The following is a 24,782-nucleotide window of genomic DNA, read 5'->3' on the forward strand; positions in this document are numbered from 1 at the left end:
TAGGCATATTTTTTGATTTAACTAAGGTGTCTGATTTTGTTGATCAGAGAATATTGGTCCAAAGTTGGACCATTACGAAATATGGGGAGTAGCTCACAATTGGTTCACCTCTTACTTTAGCAACAGGCAGCAAAAGGTCATTATTTACAGTGTTGAGAATGGCTGTGATGTGGGGTCTGAGTTGGGTACAGTCAAGTGGTGGGTGCCCCAGGAATCAGGGGCCACCTCCTGTTCCTTATTTATATAAATGATATGCCCTTTAGTATTACAGGTAACTCCAAAATATTTCTGTTTGCTGATGACATGAGCTTGGTAGTAAAGGATGTTGTGTGCAACATTGACTCGGTTTCTAATAGCGCAGTTCGTGACCTAAGTTCATGGCTTGTAGAAAATAAACTACCACTAAATGACAGTAAGACTCAATTTTTAGTTTCTAACACACAATTCAACAAAATGTGACATTTTAATTTCACAGAATAGGCATATGATTAGCGAAACATTTGTAGGTGTTCAGATAGATAGTAAAATGTCGTGGTAAGCCCATGTTCAGGATCTTGCTCAAAGACTGCCATTTTTACTATTCGAACAGTATCTGAAGTGAGTGATCGCTCGACATGAAAATTAGTCTACTTTGCTTATTTTCATTTGCTTATCTCATATGGTATTATATTTTGGCGTAACTCTTCCCATTCTAAAAGAAAATTGGCTCACAAAAGGGGGGTTCGGACAATTAGTAGTGTAAGTTCACGAACCTCTTGTTGACCCTTGTTCACAAGTCTGTGTATTTTGACATTGGCCTCTCAATATATATAATCCTTACTGTCATTTCTTGTTAACAATATTAGCTTATTTCCAAGAATAAGCAGTTTCACTCAGTTAATACTCGGCAGAAATCAAACCTGCATTTTGGTTGGACTTCCTTAACTCTTATGCAGAAAGGTGTACAGTATACTGCTGCAGCCATTTTCAGTAAGCTACCACTCGAATTCAAAAATCGTAGCAGTAATCCACACGCTTTCAAAATTGAAACTGAAGAGTTTCCTCATGGATCACTTCTTCTGTTCTGTCCTTGAAAAAATTAAGCTCATTCTTGTATTGTTGATTGCGTTTACTTAAACTTATGGATTGACTTTTTTCGGGCTCATAAACATTTTATTTTTATTTGTTATTACTTTTATGTTGTAATTTCATGTACTGACATGTTCCATGACCTTGGAGACTTGCTCCTCAATTTGGTCCTATGGAACTTGATGTGTAAATAAAAAATATATATTGTAGGAAGTATGTAGTAGATAGGAGTCCAGGGATTGCAAGGGTGAGGAGTGTATTGGACTTAGGGAAGTGTTTCTGGAAAAGGTCAAGGGATTTGAGGAGGGACTGGTGATTGTGTTGAATTTCTGAAATAGGATAACTATGGAGCTTATAGGTGGGCATGACTTGACAGCTGTAGGAGCCCATCAACCTGGTAACCCCTGTGGCTTGTAACCACAGTGGTGGAGCCTTTTTTGGCAGGTAGTGTTATAAAGTCTGGATCAGTTTTTAGGTGGTGGTTTGCAGTTCTTTCTGAGGATTTGACATTGGTTTTCACGTAGTAGAGGGGTTTGGGGCTGATAGTGAGGGGAGGTTTTTGAGATTATGAAATTTTGGTATCAGGGGATGATTCAGTGCAAGTAGTGGTGGATTATGGTTAAAGGGAGTAAAGTAAGACAGAGTTCAGTATTCATTTTGAGTTGAGTGTGATTGGTAGTGTTGGTGGCAAAAATAGGTTTCCACTGCTAGGACTGGGAGGAGGAGAGGTGGTCTACAAGAAACCCAGCAGGACTGAATTTCAGGAGGAGCCATATTGTTATTCCACCATATGTTTTCCATTGTTTGCAAACATAACTCGAATATTCACCTACAATTGTTAGGACAGGACAGTTGGTCAGTTGTGGCCTTGTTGAAGGAACCATCTCAGTATTTGCCTTAAGTGATAAAAGAAATCGGGATGGCCAGACACAGCATGGGCCTCCATCCTCTTTAATCTGAGGCCAGTGTCCTATAAATACAATCATTGTGCAAATTTTGAATGCTGATGTTCGACATGGAATCCTTGAAGAAAGTTACCATTACTCTTCTTCGTAGTCCTTACATTTTTGTAACCTTATGCAACACCCTGCACAGACCTTTCTAGGCATTTTTCAGACTGTAGTACTTACCTGGATGCCTAGTCAAACTTACAGTGGATGGATTCATGTTTTCATCACTGGAATATCTGTTGTGGTATGTTTAAAAGATGAGTAGAGTACTCTGAAGAATAACAATTTCTGGCCTGTATCATTCTGTATTTAATTCGTAGAATGTTGCCTCAGTAGATCACTGTCTTCTATGGTGCTTGTGAAATCCAGCCAAATTGACTTCAACTGTAGAAGCCTATCATTATGCATTAGTGTAAGATCTTTAATTCATTTAGAACCAAATGTAACATTTTAGATTATGTTTGGATAACCACACTCTTAATTCATATAAACAAATTATCTATCCAGATTCTAAAACTATAAATTTGTTCATTTATAAGCGATGCTGTTTTTTCCACTTTTATTATTCTTGTGAAGTTTATGCCACATATGTTATATGTGAAACCTGAGTATTATGTCTAATAGTTTAATTTTACAGAAGCGGGATGTTCCAGATTATCTGTGTGGAAAAATAAGCTTTGAGATCCTTCGTGAACCAGTAATTACTCCTAGTGGTATAACTTATGAGAGGAAGGATATAGAAGAACATTTGCAGGTAAACTAGTTCTATATTACTAAAATGTATTTTATTAATTAATTCTTTTGAGCAATATAAAACTGGAAAGGTGGAGGAAGACGGAGAAAGAAAATGAAGGCTGTTAGTGCAAACAAAAATGCCAGAAATATCAGACCACAGTATTATACCATTAATAAACAGGGAATGATATAAATAATTATTCGGTAAATACAAGTTAATACAGAGCTTGATAACTTTTCGTGATGAAGGATCTTTCTGATAAAAAGATAAATTAAATTGTGCAGTGGAGCATAAGATATCAGAATGGTACTTGTGAGACGTTGCCAGCATAAGCTATGTACTGTAAATTGATTATGTTAGTATTCATACAAATTGCAAAAGAGCTCATAATGTTTGCAGTACCAGAATTGCCTTTCTGGAAGTCTGAGAAAAACCAAAGATGAAATATTTTAAACTGGTGGGCAAGTGATGAAAGTTATTTCAAGTACAGCCTGAGAAAGGATGGATAAATAGAAATTACCAATTATTTTTCCTTAGTCATCTCTCTTGTGGATTTACTACTGGTGTAAGTGCTCTGCTGTTATTGTTACATTACCCACAAGATGAGAGGATAATGTCTGCATTCATGGAATAAATGAAGCAGTTACCATTGCTGCTCCTGAATACACTATGTCATCATTACTGTCCGGCATTTCTGTTCCACAACTACACAGAGATTATTAAAGAGTTTCTTAAGAATATTTCCTCACTCAGGATAATCTACTGTGCAAACTAACACACTGATTAGCACATGGGATTTGCATTATCTGAGACCGGGCATTTCAATTTATGTTAATCATAATTTCCTTAAATCAGTTTGGATGATCTCTGAAAACAGAGTGTATATTACCATCTGAGATATATTGATTCTCAGGTTAAGTACTAAATAACAACTCCTCAGATAAAAAGATTTTTCACTGTGTTGTCATCAACAGGGTTCCTATGGCCATGTCTTCATTCACTGTCAGGTTATGTTGTTAATGGAAGCATGATGTGCTTCCTTGCTTAGAGAACATCTTTACAAAACATTTACAGACTGTTCCAATTGATAATTTGCATCCTGTTACAGCTTGAAAGACTTGTTTGGCTGTTTCTGTCTGGTGTCTGTTGTATCAGGTGGTGAGCAAAAGCTAATGCTTGTATCTGTCTGTACTGCTGTGAGGTAACATCACTATAATCCAGCCCTTTGTTTAGAATTAGTGCATTGTTCTGAAGTTACTCTACTGTGGCATTTCAAAATTGTTAAGGCTTTCGTGGCCACTTGTTGACAAACTGCCTATTGGCTTCTATCTCGGGTTCTTCGGCCGATGTTCATCTAATGATTTTACTGACGAGTGGCTGGCATAGTCGAAGCTTCACCGTCCATTGCCGGTGGTGAACCGGAGCCGAGCTCGCGGCCACAGACTATATGTACCTGGCGCGCCAACGTCCGAGGGCTTCTCCGCGGTCGTTTCTGGTGCAGTTCTCCTCTTGCTACCTGTGACGGTTGTTCGATGCAGTATGGGAAGCCAGGATCTGTTTACCTTAAGTCTTTCCTCTTTCTTGTTGAAGGTGTTCGCGTATTTTTGTATTTCTACAGGAGCAATGGGTACTCCACAAATTGTATTAGAAGTGTAACAGAGCCAAACACTCGGCGAAGTAAGGAATCAGAAAAAGAAAAGTTTTTTCACCTCCCACCTATCATAGTATTTGCAGTGGATCCTGATACAGTTTGGAATTCCTGTGTGATGGTCCGGATAGATGTCTGCCTATCACACATTACGACCCTCTTCATCTGTCGGCGGTCTGTCAGTCAACAGACGAGGTCGGCCTGTATGCTTTTGTGCTATACGTGTCCCTTCATGTTTCCACTTCACTTTCACATGGGAAACAGTGGACCTAGGGATGTTTAGGAGTGTGGACCAATCTCGCGTACAGACGTATGACACAAGTGACACCCAATCGCCTGACCACATTCGAAGTCTGTGAGTTCCGCGGAGCGCCCCATTCTGTTCTCTCACGATGTCTAATGACTACTGAGGTTGCCTGATATGGAGTACCTGGCAGTAGGTGGCAGCACCATGTATCTAATATGAAAAATGTATGCTTTTGGAGGTGTCTCGATACTTTTGATCACATAGTGTACATACATACAGGTTACTTTTAGGTTAAGGAATATGATCCATCAGATTTTGTTGTAATTTAAATTGTAAGTGCACTTGTCCATTTATTTTACATTGTGTGTGACCTGTGGCTGCCAACCAAAATCAGCCACAGGTCTAAATTAGTACACAATGTCATCTGTACATTTACACATGACATGGTATACTATTTTAGACCCGTGGCTGAGTTTGGTTGGCAGGTCCAGGACACACCCAATGTAAAATAAAAGGAAATGTCCACTTACAATTTAAATGACAGCAAAATCTTGTTTATCATATTCCTTAACCTAAAAATAACCTGTGAGTATATATTTCAGGAAAACAGTGATAAACTGACTGAGGAAGCAACAGCTGTGGTGAAACATGTTTAGGTGATAAAACAAAACAATAATTTGTGTACTTGCAAAAAGGTGTCAATTCTGTCATCACTGACCAGCTGAAAGGTGACCACCTCTTCTGAACAAACAAATGAACTCACCCAGCACTTTTGTACAAAAGTTGGTCACTGCACATTGGCCACCATATCCTGCGTGGACTCTACTGAAAGATGATGTGTGATTGATTCGATTCGCCCCCCCCCCCCCCCATCCCCCTCGCACCCGTCTGCCCCCCCCCCCCCCCCCCCCCCCGTCTCTCTCTCTCTCTCTCTCTCTCTCTCTCTCTCTCTCTCTCTCTCTCTCTCTCTGTGTGTGTGTGTGTGTGTGTGTGTGTGTGTGTGTGTGTGTGTGTGTGTGTGTGTGTGTAAAAAGCTCAAGTTATGAACTCATTTCATGTTACAATATGTTTAATCCAACCTACAACCTAGTCCACAAATGAAATATGTGTTCACAGTGTAATACAATAGGTCATATGATACTCTGGTTATTAACGCGACTACTTTTTGGTTAATTTTTTGTTCAGTTTTGTCTCTCACTGTGACACATCCATGATTTATTGCCAAACAGCTTTTCTTTCCCTACACAATTTGTGTATTATTTTTTCTGTATGATACTAGGAAAATGAGTTTTATTAAAAAGTAATAAAAATTACTATTTTTATCAGTTAATCTTCCTGTGACTGATGCAATTTATCCCATTGCTTAACAAATTTTACAATTCTCTTTTATTCGTAGGCCTGCTATTTACGACATTGTAACTTGCTGATGTTACAATCTGTTTTTAGCTGTCTGGTAATTGCTCTTAAATTAGTAATTAAGAGCCAATCAAAATATTAGTTTTATAGTTGCAGCATGCACTCTGAGAATCCAGATGTGTGAACTGGATTTGAGATACAGTAATGTTAGATCCGTTACATTATATCCCACTCAGCAAACTGTTGCAACACGAATTTATGAAAGAACAGTCATCTATTTCCTCTACATATATGCTAGTTGTAAGTGAATGTGGAAGGAATCCTTCATTGCAAAAGAGAAGTAGCAAATTAAAAATAATGGAGATTTGTACACAACCTGTAGCAAGTGTGTAAGAGGAACACAGTAGGGTCATTCCATGCCAATTGGTCTAGAGGTGCCCACATCACCATCACAGATTTTGATGAAATTTCCTATGAATAATTGCCCATGATGCCGGGGGACTGTGGTAAAGTTTCACGATCATGAATTCAGTACTTCAGAGGTATAGTCACTTGTGTGACCCTGTACCGCTACCGACGACAATGCAACCATGAGTTTTTGTGAGCAGTGGAAGTAATTGCTGAAACTTTTCTTGTGATAACTTGTAAATACAAAGTCTTAGAAAATAATATTTCATTCTCCTACCGCTTTTCAATAATTGAAAAATTGAGGGCAAAGATAATGATTTTTGTAAAAATGCCAAAAGGCTGTTTTTGGCCCACTTCTACAAAAAAGAGTTTTCTACAAACTCTTTTAAACTACACTACTGGCCATTAAAATTGCTACACCAAGAAGAAATGCAGATGATAAACAGGTATTCATTGGACAAATATGTTATACTAGAACTGAAATGTGATTACATTTTCACATAATTTGGGTGCATAGATCCTGAGAAATAAGTACCCAGAGCAACCACCTCTGGCTGCAATAACGGCCTTGATACGCCTGGGCATTGAGTCAAACACAGCTTGGATGCCGTGTACAGGTACAGCTGCCTATGCAGCTTCAACATGATACCACAGTTCATCAAGAGTAGTGAGTGACTGGCGTATTGAGATGAGCCAGTTGCTCGGCCACCATTGACCAGATGTTTTCAATTGGTGAGAGATCTGGAGAATGTGCTGGCTGGGGCAGCAGTCGAACATTTTCTGTATCCAGAAAGGCCGTACAGGACCTGCAATATGCGGTCGTGCATTATCCTGCTGAAGTGTAGGGTTGGTTTCGCAGGGATTGAATGAAGGGTAGAGCCACGGGTCGCAACACATCTGAAATGTAGCGTCCACTGTTCAAAGTGCCGTCAATGCGAACAAGAGGTGACCGAGATGAGTAACCAATGGCACCCCATACCATTGCGCCGGGTGATACGCCAGTATGGCGATGACGAATACACGCTTCCAATGTGCGTTCACCGCGATGTCGCGAAACACGAATGCAACCATCATGATGCTGTAAACAGAATCTGGATTCATCCGGAAAAATGACGTTTAGTCATTCGTGCACCCAGGATCGTCGTTGAGTACACCATCGCAGGCGCTTCTGTCTGTGATGCAGCGCCAAGGGTAACCGCAGCCACGGTCTCGGAGTCGATAGCCCATGGTGCTGCAAACGTCGTCGAACCGTTCGTGCAGATGGTTGTTGTGTTGCAAACGTCCCCATCTGTTGACTCAGGGATCGAGACCTGGCTGCACGATCCGTTACAGCCATGTGGATAAGATGCCTGTCATCTCGACTGCTAGTGATACGAGGCTGTTGGGATCCAGCACGGAGTTCCGTATTACCCTCCTGAACCCACCGATTCCATATTATTCTTACGAGGCATTAGATCTCGGCCAACACGAGCAGCAATGTCACGATACGATAACCCGCAGCCGCGATAGGCTACAATCCGACCTTAATCAAAGTCGGAAACATGATGGTACGCATTTCTCCTCCTTACACAAGGCATCACAACAATGGTGAACTGCTGTTTGTGTATGAGAAATCGATTGGAGACTTTCCTCATGTCAGCACGTTGTAGGTGTCGCCACCGGCGCCAACCTTGTGTGAATGCTCTGAAAAGCTAATCATATGCACATCACAGCATCTTCTTCCTGTCGGTTAAATTTCGCGTCTGTAGCACGTCATCTTCGTGGTGTAGCATTTTTGATGGCCAGTAGTGTATTTTCATTAGAAAGACCATGTTCTTAACCACCTGAAAAACTAGATTTGGTTTTGCAATGCAACCATATAAGGCCGTAAAAAACGACAAGATGGAGTTGCACTGAAAATGAGCCCATATTTGACTGGTACTCACATTATATCTGACATTTATCATTATGTTGTACAGTTGTTTTGTACTCTCTTGGGAAGACAATATCAAAAGCCTTGATGAGTAGGAAATGAGATAAAATCCTAATAATTTAAGAAAACTTCAAAACTTTTGCCACTGCTCATCGTGACATTGTCTTTTTCTGTTGTAGCTACAGAATCAAACTGGTTGTAAAACCCACAGTTCAGCTGTGCATTACCAAGGCTATGGAGATGATGACAGTACAATTATTACATAACACTTGTGGCACACATTGTATAAATAGCCCGTATGGTGAAGTTCACAGCAGTGTTCCTGACCCTTTTTATGTTATAGAGAATTACTAGTATGTCTTTTTACTGTGTAATGTGACTGAAGCGCTACTTTAATTCTGGTTTATGGAATACCGTACTTTTCATTAGCATAGTTTACAATTAATGTGGAACATAAGTATACACACAAAAAATTGTATAAATGTGTTGCTATGGTTCATGGTGGCTTAACCACTGTTGGTTCCTTTTAAAGTGAGAAAATTAGCATCCCCATCACCATAGGGGCTACACCCAATTGCTGTGCAACAACCTAAGGGTTTCTTTACTCAGGATCCCAAGCAGGTGTTACATTTCTACAAGCATCAGAGGCCACAGGTAGAAAAGATCTCTTTCAGAGCCCTAAGCTTATGTCTAATTCAAGCTACTTGAAGTTTTTAGACGTTTATTAATATGCTGTAACTTTCCTGAGGAAAACTATACTACCATCTAGATGTTGTCACTGATGGGATTGTTTGGAAAGGAATTTTGATGGGACAGAACCCAACAAATTACACATTCAAAAGTGATTTCCTCAAATTATTAGAGCCGCAAAAGAGAGAGAGATAATGATTTTTATTGGATTCTTTGTTCCATTAATTTTTTTTTTATAAAAAGAATTTTGTTTCAGGTTTATCCCACAGTTACTTTCAGAGATATAAAAAGCTAAACTTCACATTTATTTCATGCGTCTATTTTGTCAGTTGTCTTTGCTTCTAATTACCCACATGCAAATCACACAGGAATCCATGTTTTTTATTAATTCGCTTAAGACAGAGCCCAAAAAGTTGTACAAGTGACAAAGTTTTGTTTCTTGCGAGAAAATATTTCTGAATATACTACGTTTCAAAGTTGCCAAAAACTCACTAGTGCACTGTCGATAGCTACATAACAAGGTTAAACAAATGCTTAAATCTCTGAAAGAATTATATTGGTGAAAGTAAAACTTTCGCTGTGTTCATTGGGAATGTGTGAATGTTCAAACAAAATTTCAACAATATCCTTGGTGGTCATGCAGGAAGGAATCTTCTCTGAAATTAAACCACTTGGTGTGGAATGTGCAAGATCCCCTTGCTTCTAAACTGATACTGTTATTACTCAGCTTAGCCACGAGTCCGTAGAGGGTGGTATATGTGACATACAGTATAACTGGTCAGCATTTCCACCTGGAATTTGTGAGTGTGAGTCGGACCTTCCTTGATCCGCCTTGGTGAGTCGTGTCGTCGGATTTCCTCCTACCTGTGCGCGGTGCAGCTCTCATAAATGTCGTCCCATGGAGATTCATCATTGGCGCATTGGCTGTCTCTGTTGGTGGAAGCTAATTATCTGAAATTGCCGTCGATCAACTTTGGGGTATCTATTTACTCGAAATTAACATTCAGAATGCCGTAATATCACTTTTATTCTTATTACATCAATAATGAAACGCCCATGTCACAAACTACGCGTAACCGAGAGCATGGCTACCATCGAACAAGACAGGAAGAGCTCTTAATGCCGACTGCCGACTTTGGCACACAGTCCGTATCTCTTACTAGTTTCGTAATAGTTCGTGGATTTCCAATCAAGTTTGTACTTACTAAGATATGCATTTGTTAATGAATGGGTGTGAATTTTAACGAGGCAGAATTATAATAAATAGTTTTAAACATCCAGAGGTTCCTCCTAGTATTCATGTTGTCATAATTGACTTTAATTATTAAATATAAATAAACAAAATCGGTGACTTTGGCGCCAAGATGGCGGTACTTCCCATCATGTATATTTCCCAGGCTAACGCTTGTTGCTACGGTCCAGCGCCGAGCCCCACCCCACTACGCGCGACGTATGGTCGCTTCATCATCTAGCCAGCCAGCGTGGGAAATGTTCACCGATTCGTGGTCGGCTACGGACTACAGCACTTCCTAACTATCGTTAATACATGAATAAGACACAGTAGTTTATTAAAAGTGGTAAAAATGTCTTCCTCACGTAAGAGGCACCTTACAAATGGCCCAATAAAATTTTAGAAATAAGCCTGACGAATATTATGTTCCCTTTGTTCACAGAGTGGGTGTTTGTAAGGGTAAGGTGAAAAGTTCTCAGCCTGGCACAGAGATGCTGAAATCATCAGCATTTTCTTTTGATGGTACACTTGCAGTGAAATGGTTCAAGTTTCAATTTGGTCTGTGATGAACCTGAAATATCATAATATTCTTTGTTTGTGAGGATTGATTACCAACAGAAGTTCATCAAAAGCTTGTTAGGAGTGTACTTCTGTATTGTTAACAGTTAAGAAACCTATGGTAGCTGGAGATGCTGAACTTCTCTGAAAATTGATCCATCTGAGGAAAATAACAAAACTGCAGCAATAATTGAAAAGCTCAGTAAAATATACAGTATTGTTTGTTTGAAGTCATTCGCACCATAGAAAGAATATGGCTTATTTTACTTCCAACGAGAAGGCTTTGTGCAAGATGAGTGCTGCTCTTGTAGATTTTGTCGCCCAGCGGGGTTTCCTGGGATGCAAGATTAAATTTGAAGGTAACTGACAAATACAATAAAAGACTGATGGAAAAATACGAAAGAACAGGTCAAGATAGTAAAACTGACATATTATTCTGCCCACAGAAGAGTGCACTACCAAAGGCTGTAGTGTTAGTAAAATTTTCATGGACAAAAACAACAACAGAATACTCTTAATGGCATCATGATAGGTGACATCTCTTGGAAGCCACAAGCAGGTTGCACATGGTAAAGTGGCTCAGTGGTTGGTTTCCTGTTCACCTGCTGTGTCCAGAATCTGTGTGCATAGAACTCAATATGGTACAGTATACGGAGGTGGGAGTGGCAGTTTGACTCAGTCTGTCCGTAGGATTACATGCGAGCAGTCCTCATGATCATCGTGCACAGAAGTTGACAAAGAACCGTGCCTGGAGGCCTTGGAAGGATTGATCAGGTTGATATGCTCCCTCAAACAATGCAGCAACTCTGATTGATCCTGTGTTTCATTTGTAAGGGGGTCGGACTCAACAAACTCTCTGAGCAGACACAGTGTATCACCGTAAACAAGCAGAGGTGCAGATGTCCATGAACTTCAGTGACACATGAGGACTGACTTCAGTGTTTTATGCTGTTGCTCAATTGTGCCATTGCTGGCTGAATGGTAAATTGTTGTTTTATATTGTATGTGGCTACAGAATTTCACGAGCTGGGGAATCGAGCCTGATTCAGACTGTTGGCCCCTATAGGCAGTTATATGCAATGGGAGGCCAAACCTTGCTAGCCATGCTGATGTAAACACAGAGACTATGGTTTCTGCCAATATGTCATCAGTCAGAACTGATTCTGGCCACTGTGTGTACATGTCTGTCACAGTTAGCAAATACCACTGGCCGTCTGAAAGGGGAAGCAGTCCCACCACATTGAGGTGAACGTGAGCAAAATGTGAGGATGCATCTGGAAAATAACCTACCAGTGCCTGCAGTTGGCTGGAAATTTAGAGTTGGCATGTTCATGTACATTCAAGGCAGTCTATTCCATTCCTGGCCACAGAAAACACTGTGACACCAACTGGAATGTTGGTAGAACTCTGGAATGTTGGTAGAACTCTGGGATGACAGAGATTGTGAAAACTGTTGAACCCTAATCTCTGGAACATGGCTGGTACGAAGGGGCGAGATCATTTGTGTGCCACTTCACAGTATAGCTGAGTGCCTTCTCCAGGAGCATAAACTAGTTGCAACTTCAAGACTTTGGTGTCATCGTGCAGCAGGGCGTGTAACTCCAGAACCTCCTCTTGAGCCTTGACAAGTACTGTAGTGTGCACAGGTTGTGATATGCTGGTTACTCGAGACAAAGAGTCCACCACAACGTTATTAATGCCCAAAATGTGATGGGTGTAGGTGCTGAAATGGGTAATAAATTCCAAGTGATTGCACTGATGTGGAAAGCAGGTGGTACTGTTCCTCTTGAAGCGTAAGTTATCAGTTTCTAATTGGTGTATACAATGAACTCCCTTGCTTTGATCTGTGGTCTGAAATGTTTGATTGTTTCATAAACAGCCAAGAGCTCTCAATCATAGGTACTCCATCTCTGTTGTGGTGGTGATAATTTGTGAGAAAAATTCACGACTGCCTGCCGTGCATTGTTCACCCATTGTGGAAACAGCCACGCCAGTAGCTGACTGACTTATGCCCACCAGCATTGAGTTTGGGGTGTGCCAGCAGTGCTGCTTTTGCCAAGCTGTGTTTTGCTGCATCAAATGCTGAATCATCACCTCGGTCCACTGCACTGGGTAACTGCTCTGGGCTTTCAGCCAAACCAGTGCTGCTGTCAGTGGTTCCTGTTGTTCTGCTGCCTGTGGTAAATGCCATGAATAGAAATTCAGCATACCTAAGTACCTTCACTGTTGTTTAATTGTAGCTGGTCGACAGCTGCAAAATGGCTTTGACTTTACACTTCAGTGGCGACCAGCCTGCAGAAGAATTTGGTATCCTATAAATTCATCTTCTGGCTGTCCAAACATGCATTTGGCCATGTTCAACACCACACCATAACGTTCTAAACACTGGAAAGCCTCCATGAGATGTTGACAGTGGTGGTCTTTGCATGATGAAAACACAAGCACTTCATCTAACTCTGCAAGCAAAACAGCAGCCCACACAAGACAGAGTCGATAATTTGCTGCCAGGTTTGCACGGATTGTGTAGTCCAAATGTCACATATTTGCTGTCAAATAACCCAAATTGTGTGATGATTATAGTCTTTGGTATATCCTCCTGCTACAGGAATCTGAGTTCAGGATTTGGCACAGTCGAGTACACTGAACATTTTCACCCTGTGGAGTGCGTAGTTGTAGGCCCTCAATAACAGCACTGGGTAGCGATCAGGTACAGATTGGGCATTCAGTACACAATAATTGCCTGTGAGTGCCAGGCTCCTCCCTTCTTTGGAATTAAATACAGGGCAGATTCCCATGCGCTATTTGAAGGTCTGACAATACCCCCTCACATCTTCGCAACATTTGAGGTCTACAAAACACAGGTGGTCCATCGTGGTGTCTATGCTGTGTACAGTGTCATGTAAGATTTGTTGTGGTGCACCAGATCAGAAACTCTTCGTTGCCGACCTGTAATACCTTGACATGGTGGTCTCCTGCATTATGGTGGTACCTGATGGCCCCAAGTAACAGTGTCCACTAACCAAGCGTTGGTCATGTCTGGCAAGAGTTGGTAATGTGCCAAAACTCTGCTCCAGTGATCACCTTGACGATGTCCGCTACTGTGAAATACCATGAAAATTGCCAGTGCTGCACTATGTTTAATTCTTCTCGTTGCATGCCATACATCACAATGTCAGAATTGTTTGCCACTGACAGATGAAATGATGTTGGTGGCCAAAACAATGCACAGACATCCTGGGCAGACTACTGAGGTCAGAGCCTGAATCTGGTAAATACTTCCAGGTAGATACTCTTGTCAGTTGTAAACAGGTCTCTTAACGCATTTGGATGATCGGAGGCACCTGTGACCAACCGCCATTAGCTTTTGAATGTGCCCAGGGGCTAGTGCATTTCTTAGCCTGCCCACCTAATCTTCTGAGGTACCAACATATTGACAGTCTGGTATCATAACGGCTCCTAGATCGTCTGCGGTTACTTTCCTCGTACTGTGTGGGATCACCTTGTTACAGTAATGTGCCAGTCTGAGTGCTCAGCATATCAACCTTTCTTGACAGAGCATCAAAATCACAACTTGAGACTGTAGAATGTGTGGTTGCTTTACGGGCTGTCACTGACACAGCGCTGATCTGGCACGGAGTGATGGCTTCTTGCATGCGGTCCACCATATTCCAGGGCATCACTGCTCACGAAGTGATGATCTCCTTTACTTACAACGACAGCCAGCTGCTCCATAAAGTGCCTAGAAGATTGTTGGGCTTGGTCCCGGTGTCCACCTTGCCCATGAGATGCTGCAGGTACTGTGATGGTTTCCAGTAGCCAGTGTCCTACTGTGTCAGTACTTGCCTGATGCATAAAATTGGATCTGTAATAATCTCTTGCACTTATAACGCATAGAGTAACGTTGGTCTAATTGACTCACTACAAGTACAAATTTGATGCGTCTGCTGTGATACCAGCGTAACAAAAACTGTCCTCCACCTGAGCAATGGTACCGGATTATGTGGCCACAACGGGGATAGACGAATGGCCAGTCATGACACTGAGGGTTGGCCCATCTCACAATTCTGCAGAACCCGTATTTTTGCGTATATCACATTGGGGTCACCACTGATGGGATAATTGTACCTAAAGCTCCCATACTTGAGATAATGTTCAGGTATGCATACTGAAAATACACTGAATGCAGCTTTATTGTAATACTGATCAGTTGGAAAGCTAGACAAGTTTTGCTGCTAAGGGCGACTCTAAAACATGTCAACAAAAGAACATACAGAAAGAGGATTGTAGCACTTCACTGCAATAGTTTCGCTGGATGGTGCAAATGTTCACATGCGCAACTACGACAATTGATATGTATAGTGGTTGCTACACATAAAACATTATTTACATATTTAATTTATTATATAAACCTGAATATTGTATTATTCCTTTACTACTAGGTAGTCTTTGTACTCCTTTCGAATATTATTACATGTATGACAGCCATAGGTTTTCGGGCGGACTTTTACTAACTTGATATCTTAAGTACCAATATTCTTTTTTGAGAACACACTTAGTATACCACACACAAAGGTTGTTTTTTCATTCTATCATGTATCTTTCATAATGAACTCTATAATTGCACTTCGGTTTTAACAGACTGTGTTCATATGCCATTCCCTTTTCATCTCATCCAGAATATTACTTAGCAGTCTAGTGAGTTCTAAAAATCACTTTAAAAAGATGTATTGACTTAACTGATTATTTTGAAGAGATTAAATAAAGTAGGGTGTATTGCAGATTTTTTCCTAGTACCCATTATATATGGGGTATGGTTGTGCTTTTCTGGTAATTCCTTAATGTTACAACTTTCTCAGGTTTATATGTGTAATGTTGTCAAGGCTTACTTTTCGAATGCTTTGATCTCTACTTCCAGTTACACATTTCCATTTCTCTGTAGAGGCAGACTGACTCATCACTGCTTTTGTGTTATTGCTGGTATCTTAAGTTTCTCATATCACATGATCTCAGTCTCATAGTTAGTATATCTTTTGCAGAGAGTTGGCCATTTTGACCCAGTTACAAGGGTAAAATTGACCCAAGACCAGCTGATCCCAAATTTTGCCATGAAAGAAGTTGTTGATGGATTTTTGCAAGAAAATGAATGGGCTCTGGACTACTGAGGATTCAACAGAGTATTAAGAAGACTGTTCGTCACACACAGACGTATAAGTATGTGGACATTGTCCACTAATTTGAGCCTGGTAAGGACCTGTAAATAAGGGGGGATGACAGATAGGTAACAAATTTTGTATTTACTTTTAAAAATTGTCCTGTATACTTGAGAATCGTTCCTTGTTTTATTCAGAATCTGGCCTTACATTTAGCAAAGGTGTAAGCAGAAGGTATGACGCGTATCCCAACAGTGACCTGTCTTTGTGATTTTTCGTGTGTCTGTGTGCAAAGCTGATGTGCACTCCTATGAAACCATCATTTTCACATGAAAATTTTTATATAAATAAACCAATTTTATAGCTGTGTAATTGAATCTACAATGACAGTGAAAACTCAAGATATGCTATTCCACTTCAGGAGAGGCTTGTTAATTAGATTCATTCAGAGCTTTTGGCATCAAAGAGCATTATGTATTGTTCTTTTGGAGGAACTGTGTAAGAACAGTTGGACATTAAATTGTCTGTTTCTTCGAAAAGGATGACATTTTATGAATATATGTAAAATTCATAACAGGTTCCTTCTTTGTGCATATTGGTGATCACAAGAAACAATTAAGAATAAAAATATACAGTTTAGTAACTTGAAATGCTATCATTATCAAGCTGTACTTGATATGACTGCTTATGACAAACTGTGTTATATGCCTTATTCTCAAGCTCAATTGTCAGGTGATTGCTACTGTTGCTGTTGATGTGATAAGATGATAAGTGTATTGACAGTCCAAGATCAGTACAGTCATTTGTGTTGCATACTGAAATAATAATGTTGTGAAAGAATGGAAAGTCCAAAATGAGATAACAATATGAATAGGATATACTCACTACACAGGGGAGGCATTGAGTGATATATGGGCACATTTAAAAGTAGTCTGTTGGAAAATGCTAGCTTCCAGACGAAGTCATCAGGTGGGGGACACGCGCGCGCGCTCACACACACACACACACACACACACACACACACACACACACACACACACACTAGTGCCTGGAGATGACAGTGGCCGTGTGTGTGTGTGTGGGGGGCGGGGGGGGGGGGGGGTGTCATGTGTATGTCTGATGCTTAATGCATTCTTGTGGTGAGTAGCATTCTATCCAGTTTGTATCATTAATGAGTTTTCTTTAGGTTACTGCTCTAGTAAGCACAATGTTTTCTCTCATTGGAGAAAGTTACCATGTTTTTAAACTGGCCGCATGAACTTGTTTACTTTGATCAATCTTTATCCTTCGGCTTGCTCCAGCTTACAGCTGTATTTGCACTATTCATTTTGCATTATTGTAAGATCCTGTCCATCTCCATATGACCTTCTGACAGCGTCAAATATGTAGGATTGTACTGCAAATAGATACTGTGATTCTCTGTCAGTGTGAGTGGCTACTTTACTCATCTTGTAAGTGTTCTTGAAATTTCCAAAATAAAAAATTACTGTCATTATTCTTAGACAATATGAAAATAGAACCAGTCTGATTTCTATTTCTTTGTGTTATAAATCTTCCATATTTAAATAGAAAGAGGTTTTCTTTAAAAATATACAAATGTCTTTTTATTAACAAAAAAATTTCACATCACCACCTGTCTTGTTTGTGAGAACATTTTTATTGATTTATTCATGGAAGAATTTTGAGTGTTCATTAAATTTGATTTACTGTGTAGTGTAAATGTTTGCCACTTTAAAATGGTCTGTTGAAAAATTTCTTGGCCTTTTATTTCTGTATCTACGAATTGTATGGGTGTCACTGACACAGATGAAGCAGACCATTCTACATATAGTGAACCAGATTCTCCTGTGTAATAAATTTCTTTCCCGGGCCATAAGCTTCTCATAAAATTATTAATTCTATAAACAATATTGCTTCACAGTTTGTGATGTTCCCCAAAATTAGTATCAGTAGTATTGATTATTAACAGCACCAAATTTTTTCTGCAGGAATGATTCAGAGCCTGCCCAATCTTTTATAAAATGTTGGAAAGAGAAAATACTTTAAGAACACAAAGTAAATAAACATTATTACTTACACTTATCATCGAGTGTGTAGTAAACAGTAGGAGAGAATGTTTTTGCTATAAATAATGAGAAATGCTTAATGTCTAGATTGTCCAACAGCTTAAAAATTTATTCTGTCAGTGATTTGTACACTTAACATGTTATTGGTAAATAAGAGACATACATTCCAGTTACATAAATAATATTTTTACATGTTCTTAATAACTGTCATGTGCACCACAGCTACCTTCATACTTAGTGTCATTGCCATATAATTTGATTTATGTGGTGCTGGCTTTGCAACAATGGTAATACTGGTTCCTATCAGATTACTGAAGTTAAGCAATGTCGGGCTGGACTAGTTCTTGGATGGGTCCCCAGCCGAAGATGACATGGCGGACGGTCAGTACCGCAGGACCTTCGAGGCCTGTTCAGATTTTGTTTTTGTTCATTGCAGACATTAACAGGCTTCCAAGATGTGAATAACTACCAGGGAGCACCACAGCCATTCAGAAGCTTTGTCTTTGTCATTTACCTAATGATAAATCTCTTTGAAAAGAGAAAAATTTCCCTACTCTGTCCTAAGATGAAGAAACCTCAAAGCAGCTGCTCCTCAGAGAAAGTGCAGTGTCTGATGGAAAGATGGTTAGTTTCTACATACAGCAAATAACATACTTACAAATATCAGGAAACAAAAAGTCATGTGAAAGTAGATGATGGTGATAAAGTGGATTGTTAAAGTGGTTCACTCATTGATTTACACTGACAAAACTTTGATCGGTGGTGGAAAAATATCCAAACTTTCTTGGACTTGCTTAGTGAAAACGCCTGCGATAATGCCAACTTATTGGTGCTGTGAAATGTTAACAGTTACAAATAAGAGCTGATTAACTCAAAAAGAGGCTTGTCTGATGTTCATTAGTAATTGCTGCATACCTGCAAGGAAAATCAACAGAAATTGAATACATTATAAGACTTGTATTTTTTTATGTATGCGGTTAGGATGTAGGAAATAGTGTCAGCTTTGTAAGAAAAAAATATGTATTATTCTGTGTCATTCAGTGGGTTGTATGGTATCTAGGTCTATTTTCGGTGTAGTGAAGCAAGTTTTCTGTGATTTATTTTCTGATAAAGGAAACTTAAAATGGCAACCCAGCTGTAAATGTGTTGAAGGAGCAAAAAAGATTGAAGAAGGTGATGATTTCTGATAGCACAATATCTTGTGATATCAAACTTGTGTGAATATTTTTTCACAGATATCATCTAAAAATTTCTCAAGGACATATTTAAAAATATGTGGTGCTGCTGCTTTTGTAGTAAATGTTTAAGAATTGCATTCTTCTTGTTGTATTGTAAAATTTCACTGTTTCCTTTGCTCAAGTAATTTTTGTAGATGTCTGTATCATTGTATAGATTTTTTTTGCTGTGACTAATAGTCAAGATTCATTTTCCACTCTTTGTATCTCTGTTGATTTTTTTCTTACAGTAATTGCATTTACTTGCGTGAGTGATTCCGCTGTAAAGTGCCATGAAAACATTAATCTTCATGTATCAGTATAACTTTTTTGGATTGACAGTTTGAGATTGTGGTAATTAGTATTCTGTACTTATTCCTTGCATTCAAAATGAATGGTCCTCATTTTAGACTTTCTGCTCTTCATGAAAGAGTACATGTGTGTTTATATGCTAGATCAATGCTCATACTGAAGTTGGATGCCACAAATATTATGTGATGAACCTACGCAGGGAATCTCATCTGTACATTAACATATTGCATTCATAAATTTGTACAAAATTTGGTGGATTGTTGATTTGTCAGTTACCATTGTACAATAAAAGTGTATTTTTATTTCAAGGCCAGCTGAATGCATGTATTACCCATTGTTGTATCATAAACAGCCAATGTATATATAATTTCTATTGTTACCAAGATGAGGCACATGTAAGACGTGTTATTTCTTTGTTCAAGCATTTGGCACTCCAAATATATTTCAAGAAAATGTTTTACAGGTATGTCTACAATTAGCAATGATAATTACTATACTCAGAAAGCCTATATATTCTTAAACATTCCTAGCCAATTAAATATGCACTACTTGTCTTTTGAAGGTACCCTCATCCATAGTTGCATTATTTTATTGACATTGGCAACCAGTCCTACAGAGACATGGATTATTGTTTTTTCTCACAAGTATTTTGGTTTACTCATGTTTAGTCCCCAGCATGTGGATTTGACCTCCAATTCACAAGTTTTTACAGAAGTGCAGCTCGTGACAGGGAAGATTGCCCAATACTCAACACAGTAGCCACTCCATGCCAGTTCTTCAGGTACCTGTACAGTGGCAGTCCTGTGACAAGGGAGCGAACTATTATTGACATTGGAGTTGTTACCTCCCTGCACATGCTAGAGAGTTGGTGCTTGCCCATTTGGGCGCATGTGGACTCCGAGCAGTTGCCATCAAGCCGTGTGGTCATTGCTCCGATTGGACTGTGCTGGTGCGATAAGCCCATTCAGAGCAGGTGGCTCCATAGCAGATATCTTGTGCAGTAAGAAGGCCAGAGTTATCATGGAGTGACCGTGAGCTTCTGACAGTATCTACAGACAGACCTCAATCATTCAGTGCAGATTGTTAGGACACTGAGAACATTCTCTCTTTGACCACACAGTGAGACGATTGCAAAATCAAGTGAAGTGTAGAAACTTGGTCCCCTCACTTCCTGGTTTGCACCCTAATTGTTCGAGGGTCATTTTTATCTATCAAGTCTGCAATCTTTATAGATAATATTGAAAATGTATTTGGAAAAATTTCTTCTGTCAGTAAACTACAAAGTGGTTCTATCGTAATTAAAACAGCAACTCCTACCCAGTCACAAATGTTATTTACCTCTGAGAAACTTGGTGACATACCTATTACCATAACACCTCTAAGAGCCTGAACATGATACAGGGTGTAATTTTGTCACAAGGACTAACAGCTGCAGGTGGATGAGGAATTACAAAAACCTGGAGAAGTGAGGGGTCACTCTGTAGTTTGTGTACATCTTTGCTTGACATACAACAAAGTTGGGGCCAGAATATTTGTCCTATATTCTGAGAAATATAAAAACAAGTCTGTGATTGTGATGCAAAGCCATACTTCACATCCACGACTATACTTCGGGTACATTTTATTTGTTCCATGAATTTGTAGGAACTGGTCAGCTGTTCGAAAACTCAACATGTGACCAATCACCATTCTGTGTCATTTGCAGACACACCACCACACATCTCCAAAGTGTGCTACTTTAATTGAAGAACGTAAAACCCAGAAACTAAAGGCCTTCGATTATCTGTAATATTTGGAAACCAGAAAAAGTGCAGCCACTACTGAGGCTAGATCGTCGGTACCTCGGTTACTTACTCCGTCCATTCCCTCAGTGTCTGACCTCTAGTACTCGTGCAAGAAAATTAGCCCATGAGGGAGGCAGGCCCTCCTACTTGTGGGTCGTGCAGCTCCACATTTAAATATCTCAATTCCCCTCCACCCACCCTGTCCATTTTATCCTACTTGGGGATTTCAGTCCCTACCACAACCTGTTGGAGGGAGCAGGGCAGGAAGGAGATCTACTGATAAAATAATATTTAGAATAAATACACTCCTGGAAATGGAAAAAAGAACACATTGACACCGGTGTGTCAGACCCACCATACTTGCTCCGGACACTGCGAGAGGGCTGTACAAGCAATGATCACACGCACGGCACAGCGGACACACCAGGAACTGCGATGTTGGCCGTCGAATGGCGCTAGCTGCGCAGCATTTGTGCACCGCCGCCGTCAGTGTCAGCCAGTTTGCCGTGGCATACGGAGCTCCATCGCAGTCTTTAACACTGGTAGCATGCCGCGACAGCGTGGACGTGAACCGTATGTGCAGTTGACGGACTTTGAGCGAGGGCGTATAGTGGGGATGCGGGAGGCCGGGTGGACGTACCGCCGAATTGCTCAACACGTGGGGCGTGAGGTCTCCACAGTACATCGATGTTGTCGCCAGTGGTCGGCGGAAGGTGCACGTGCCCGTCGACCTGGGACCGGACCGCAGTGCCGTAGGGGACCGCACCGCCACTTCCCAGCAAATTAGGGACACTGTTGCTCCTGGGGTATCGGCGAGGACCATTCGCAACCGTCTCCATGAAGCTGGGCTACGGTCCCGCACACCATTAGGCCGTCTTCCGCTCACGCCCCAACATCGTGCAGCTCGCCTCCAGTGGTGTCGCGACAGGCGTGAATGGAGGGACGAATGGAGATGTGTCGTCTTCAGCGATGAGAGTCGCTTCTGCCTTGGTGCCAATGATGGTCGTATGTGTGTTTGGCGCCGTGCAGGTGAGCGCCACAATCAGGACTGCATACGACCGAGGCACACAGGGCCAACACCCGGCATCATGGTGTGGGGAGCGATCTCCTACACTGGCTGTACACCACTGGTGATCGTCGAGGGGACACTGAATAGTGCACGGTACATCCAAACCGTCATCGAACCCATCGTTCTACCATTCCTAGACCGGCAAGGGAACTTGCTGTTCCAACAGGACAATGCACGTCCGCATGTATCCCGTGCCACCCAACGTGCTCTAGAAGGTGTAAGTCAACTACCCTGGCCAGCAAGATCTCCGGATCTGTCCCCCATTGAGCATGTTTGGGACTGGATGAAGCGTCGTCTCACGCGGTCTGCACGTCCAGCACGAACGCTGGTCCAACTGAGGCGCCAGGTGGAAATGGCATGGCAAGCCGTTCCACAGGACTACATCCAGCATCTCTACGATCGTCTCCATGGGAGAATAGCAGCCTGCATTGCTGCGAAAGGTGGATATACACTGTACTAGTGCCGACATTGTGCATGCTCTGTTGCCTGTGTCTATGTGCCTGTGGTTCTGTCAGTGTGATCATGTGATGTATCTGACCCCAGGAATGTGTCAATAAAGTTTCCCCTTCGTGGGAGAATGAATTCACGGTGTTCTTATTTCAATTTCCAGGAGTGTATTACTATGGAAACTCGCTGGTGCCGCACAAGAGATACAACAGTGATGAGTTCACTCCAGAGTGTGTGTCTTAAATAATTTACGCACAGTGATGCTCACATTTTTCATGTACACAAAAAATCTGTAACGTATAGTATTGAATTATTAGATGATAGTTCTTCGAGTCTTATGTTATTTAGCACTTCTTCTTCATTGAAGACAATGTTATGGCATCCAGATTGCTCTGCTTAAATTTTGTGCTTCTCCAAAGTATTACAAATACCAGCAATACAGATAGATCAGATGAAGTAAGGAACTAGTAAATGAAGTTGACCTTGTACTATAAGAATTAATGTATTTCACGTTATTAGTGAACTAAACAGAAGTCCACATCCTCTCTCTATCATGGACTGGCAAAGACAGACAGCGCAAAATCGATGAACATCTAATAGGAGTTCTTTACAGATATAAGAAAATCAATGTTCATCTTTTCTCACTAGTTCCACAGGCTTGATTGCTGTGGGTATACCGTGTTTTAATATCTGATGTAAACTACTCAGGCAAATGAATGGATGAAATAAACAGATAAAAATGAAACATAGACCCATATAGATAAACCAGCATAAGTTCCAATACATCTGCACAACCCCCACCCCCACCGTGTGCAGGCGTGATCCCCGATTACTGGACCGACAGTTTACACTAGTTCTCTGTCAGTCCATTATGGCCAGGTGACATCGGCTGGTACGTATTTCTTCATCCAAAAAAAATTTTCCAACAGCCATTTTAGGTTATTTTATTTTATGTACCAAATGCTACCAGTTACGGCAACTCAGTATTGCCATCTTCAGGCCCCATACGCTTATTTCGTATTAACAAGCATATCGTATGGTGCCATTAAACTGGAACCGTGAATCCGGCCGTTATGCAACTGATTCACAAATCGGTGTGACCCTTTCATATGAATCAGTTGCATAACAGTCGGATTCACAGTTCCAGTTTAATGGCACCATACGATAAGCTTGTTAATACGAAATAAGCGTATGGGGCCTGAAGATGGCAATATTGAGTTGCCGAAACTGGTAGCATTCGATATATAAAATAAAATAACCGAAAATATACGGCTGTTGGAAAAGTTTTTTGAACAGAGAAAAAAGGATTACAGTAGCGGTGTCCATTCTACATAAAATTGTAACATTAAAATTTATTTTCAGTTATAACTTATATTGTATTTTTGGCCTGACCAGGGCTTAAAATACCTTTATTGATGGACAGTCTTATTTTAATGTATACCTTCTTATTTTACAATTTTATTTTCATATTCTGAAAGTTTAATTTTCCTAGTGAATGCTATGACAAGAGGCATGTCAGTCAGAATCTGCGGCTCCAGTATTGCGGAGTAACCACTGCATGCCACGTGCAGGGCTATGCTCACACGCGTGAAGCAATGTTTGTTGCGGATGCACTTCATAAGTCCACTGGTGCAACATAGCTAGCAGCCCATTGTGTTTTACAAGCTTTTAGATAACGTCAAATTTCATGTAGTCAGAATTACCATAGAGTTGCTCCGTAGGATAGTGTGCATAGCCGAGTGCGTAACAGAGTTTCCAGTGCTACAACGGAAAGGCCTGTCATTTCTGACCTGTAGTACTGGAACCACATCGTGCATCACATATTTCAATGTCCAAAGCCAGCCCATACATTCAGAATCACATTGAGATCTCGCCAAATTTCAGGTAAGTCCATAAATGTTTTCGTTTTATATGCTCCCTTGTATTGAAGCCTAGC

General features: G+C 40.6%; 1 protein-coding gene and 1 long non-coding RNA gene across 3 annotated transcripts in view; both read left to right on the forward strand.

Annotated features, from left to right (window-relative positions):
• LOC126456753 (E3 ubiquitin-protein ligase CHIP) overlaps positions 1-17,045 on the forward strand; it is a 134,869-nt gene extending 117,824 nt beyond the window's left edge. Inside the window, exons 6-7 of one of the 2 annotated variants that reach the window (XM_050092499.1) lie at positions 2,656-2,772; positions 15,841-17,044. In XM_050092499.1, the coding sequence (XP_049948456.1) occupies positions 2,656-2,772; positions 15,841-15,966 (243 nt within the window). In that variant the 3' untranslated portion in view covers positions 15,967-17,044. Of the gene's footprint in view, positions 1-2,655; positions 2,773-15,840 lie in introns of both variants that reach the window. The other variant, XM_050092500.1, reaches the window with a different exon arrangement.
• A 2-nt stretch (positions 17,046-17,047) lies between these two features.
• LOC126456754 (uncharacterized) lies at positions 17,048-19,855 on the forward strand. Its single transcript, XR_007585385.1, has 2 exons — positions 17,048-19,163; positions 19,194-19,855. It is a non-coding gene; the product is annotated as an uncharacterized LOC126456754 (long non-coding RNA).
• Positions 19,856-24,782: the final 4,927 nt, after the last annotated feature.

The sequence above is a fragment of the Schistocerca serialis genome, chromosome 2 (genome assembly GCF_023864345.2).
Source record: "Schistocerca serialis cubense isolate TAMUIC-IGC-003099 chromosome 2, iqSchSeri2.2, whole genome shotgun sequence".
Taxonomy (NCBI): Eukaryota; Metazoa; Arthropoda; class Insecta; order Orthoptera; family Acrididae; genus Schistocerca; species Schistocerca serialis.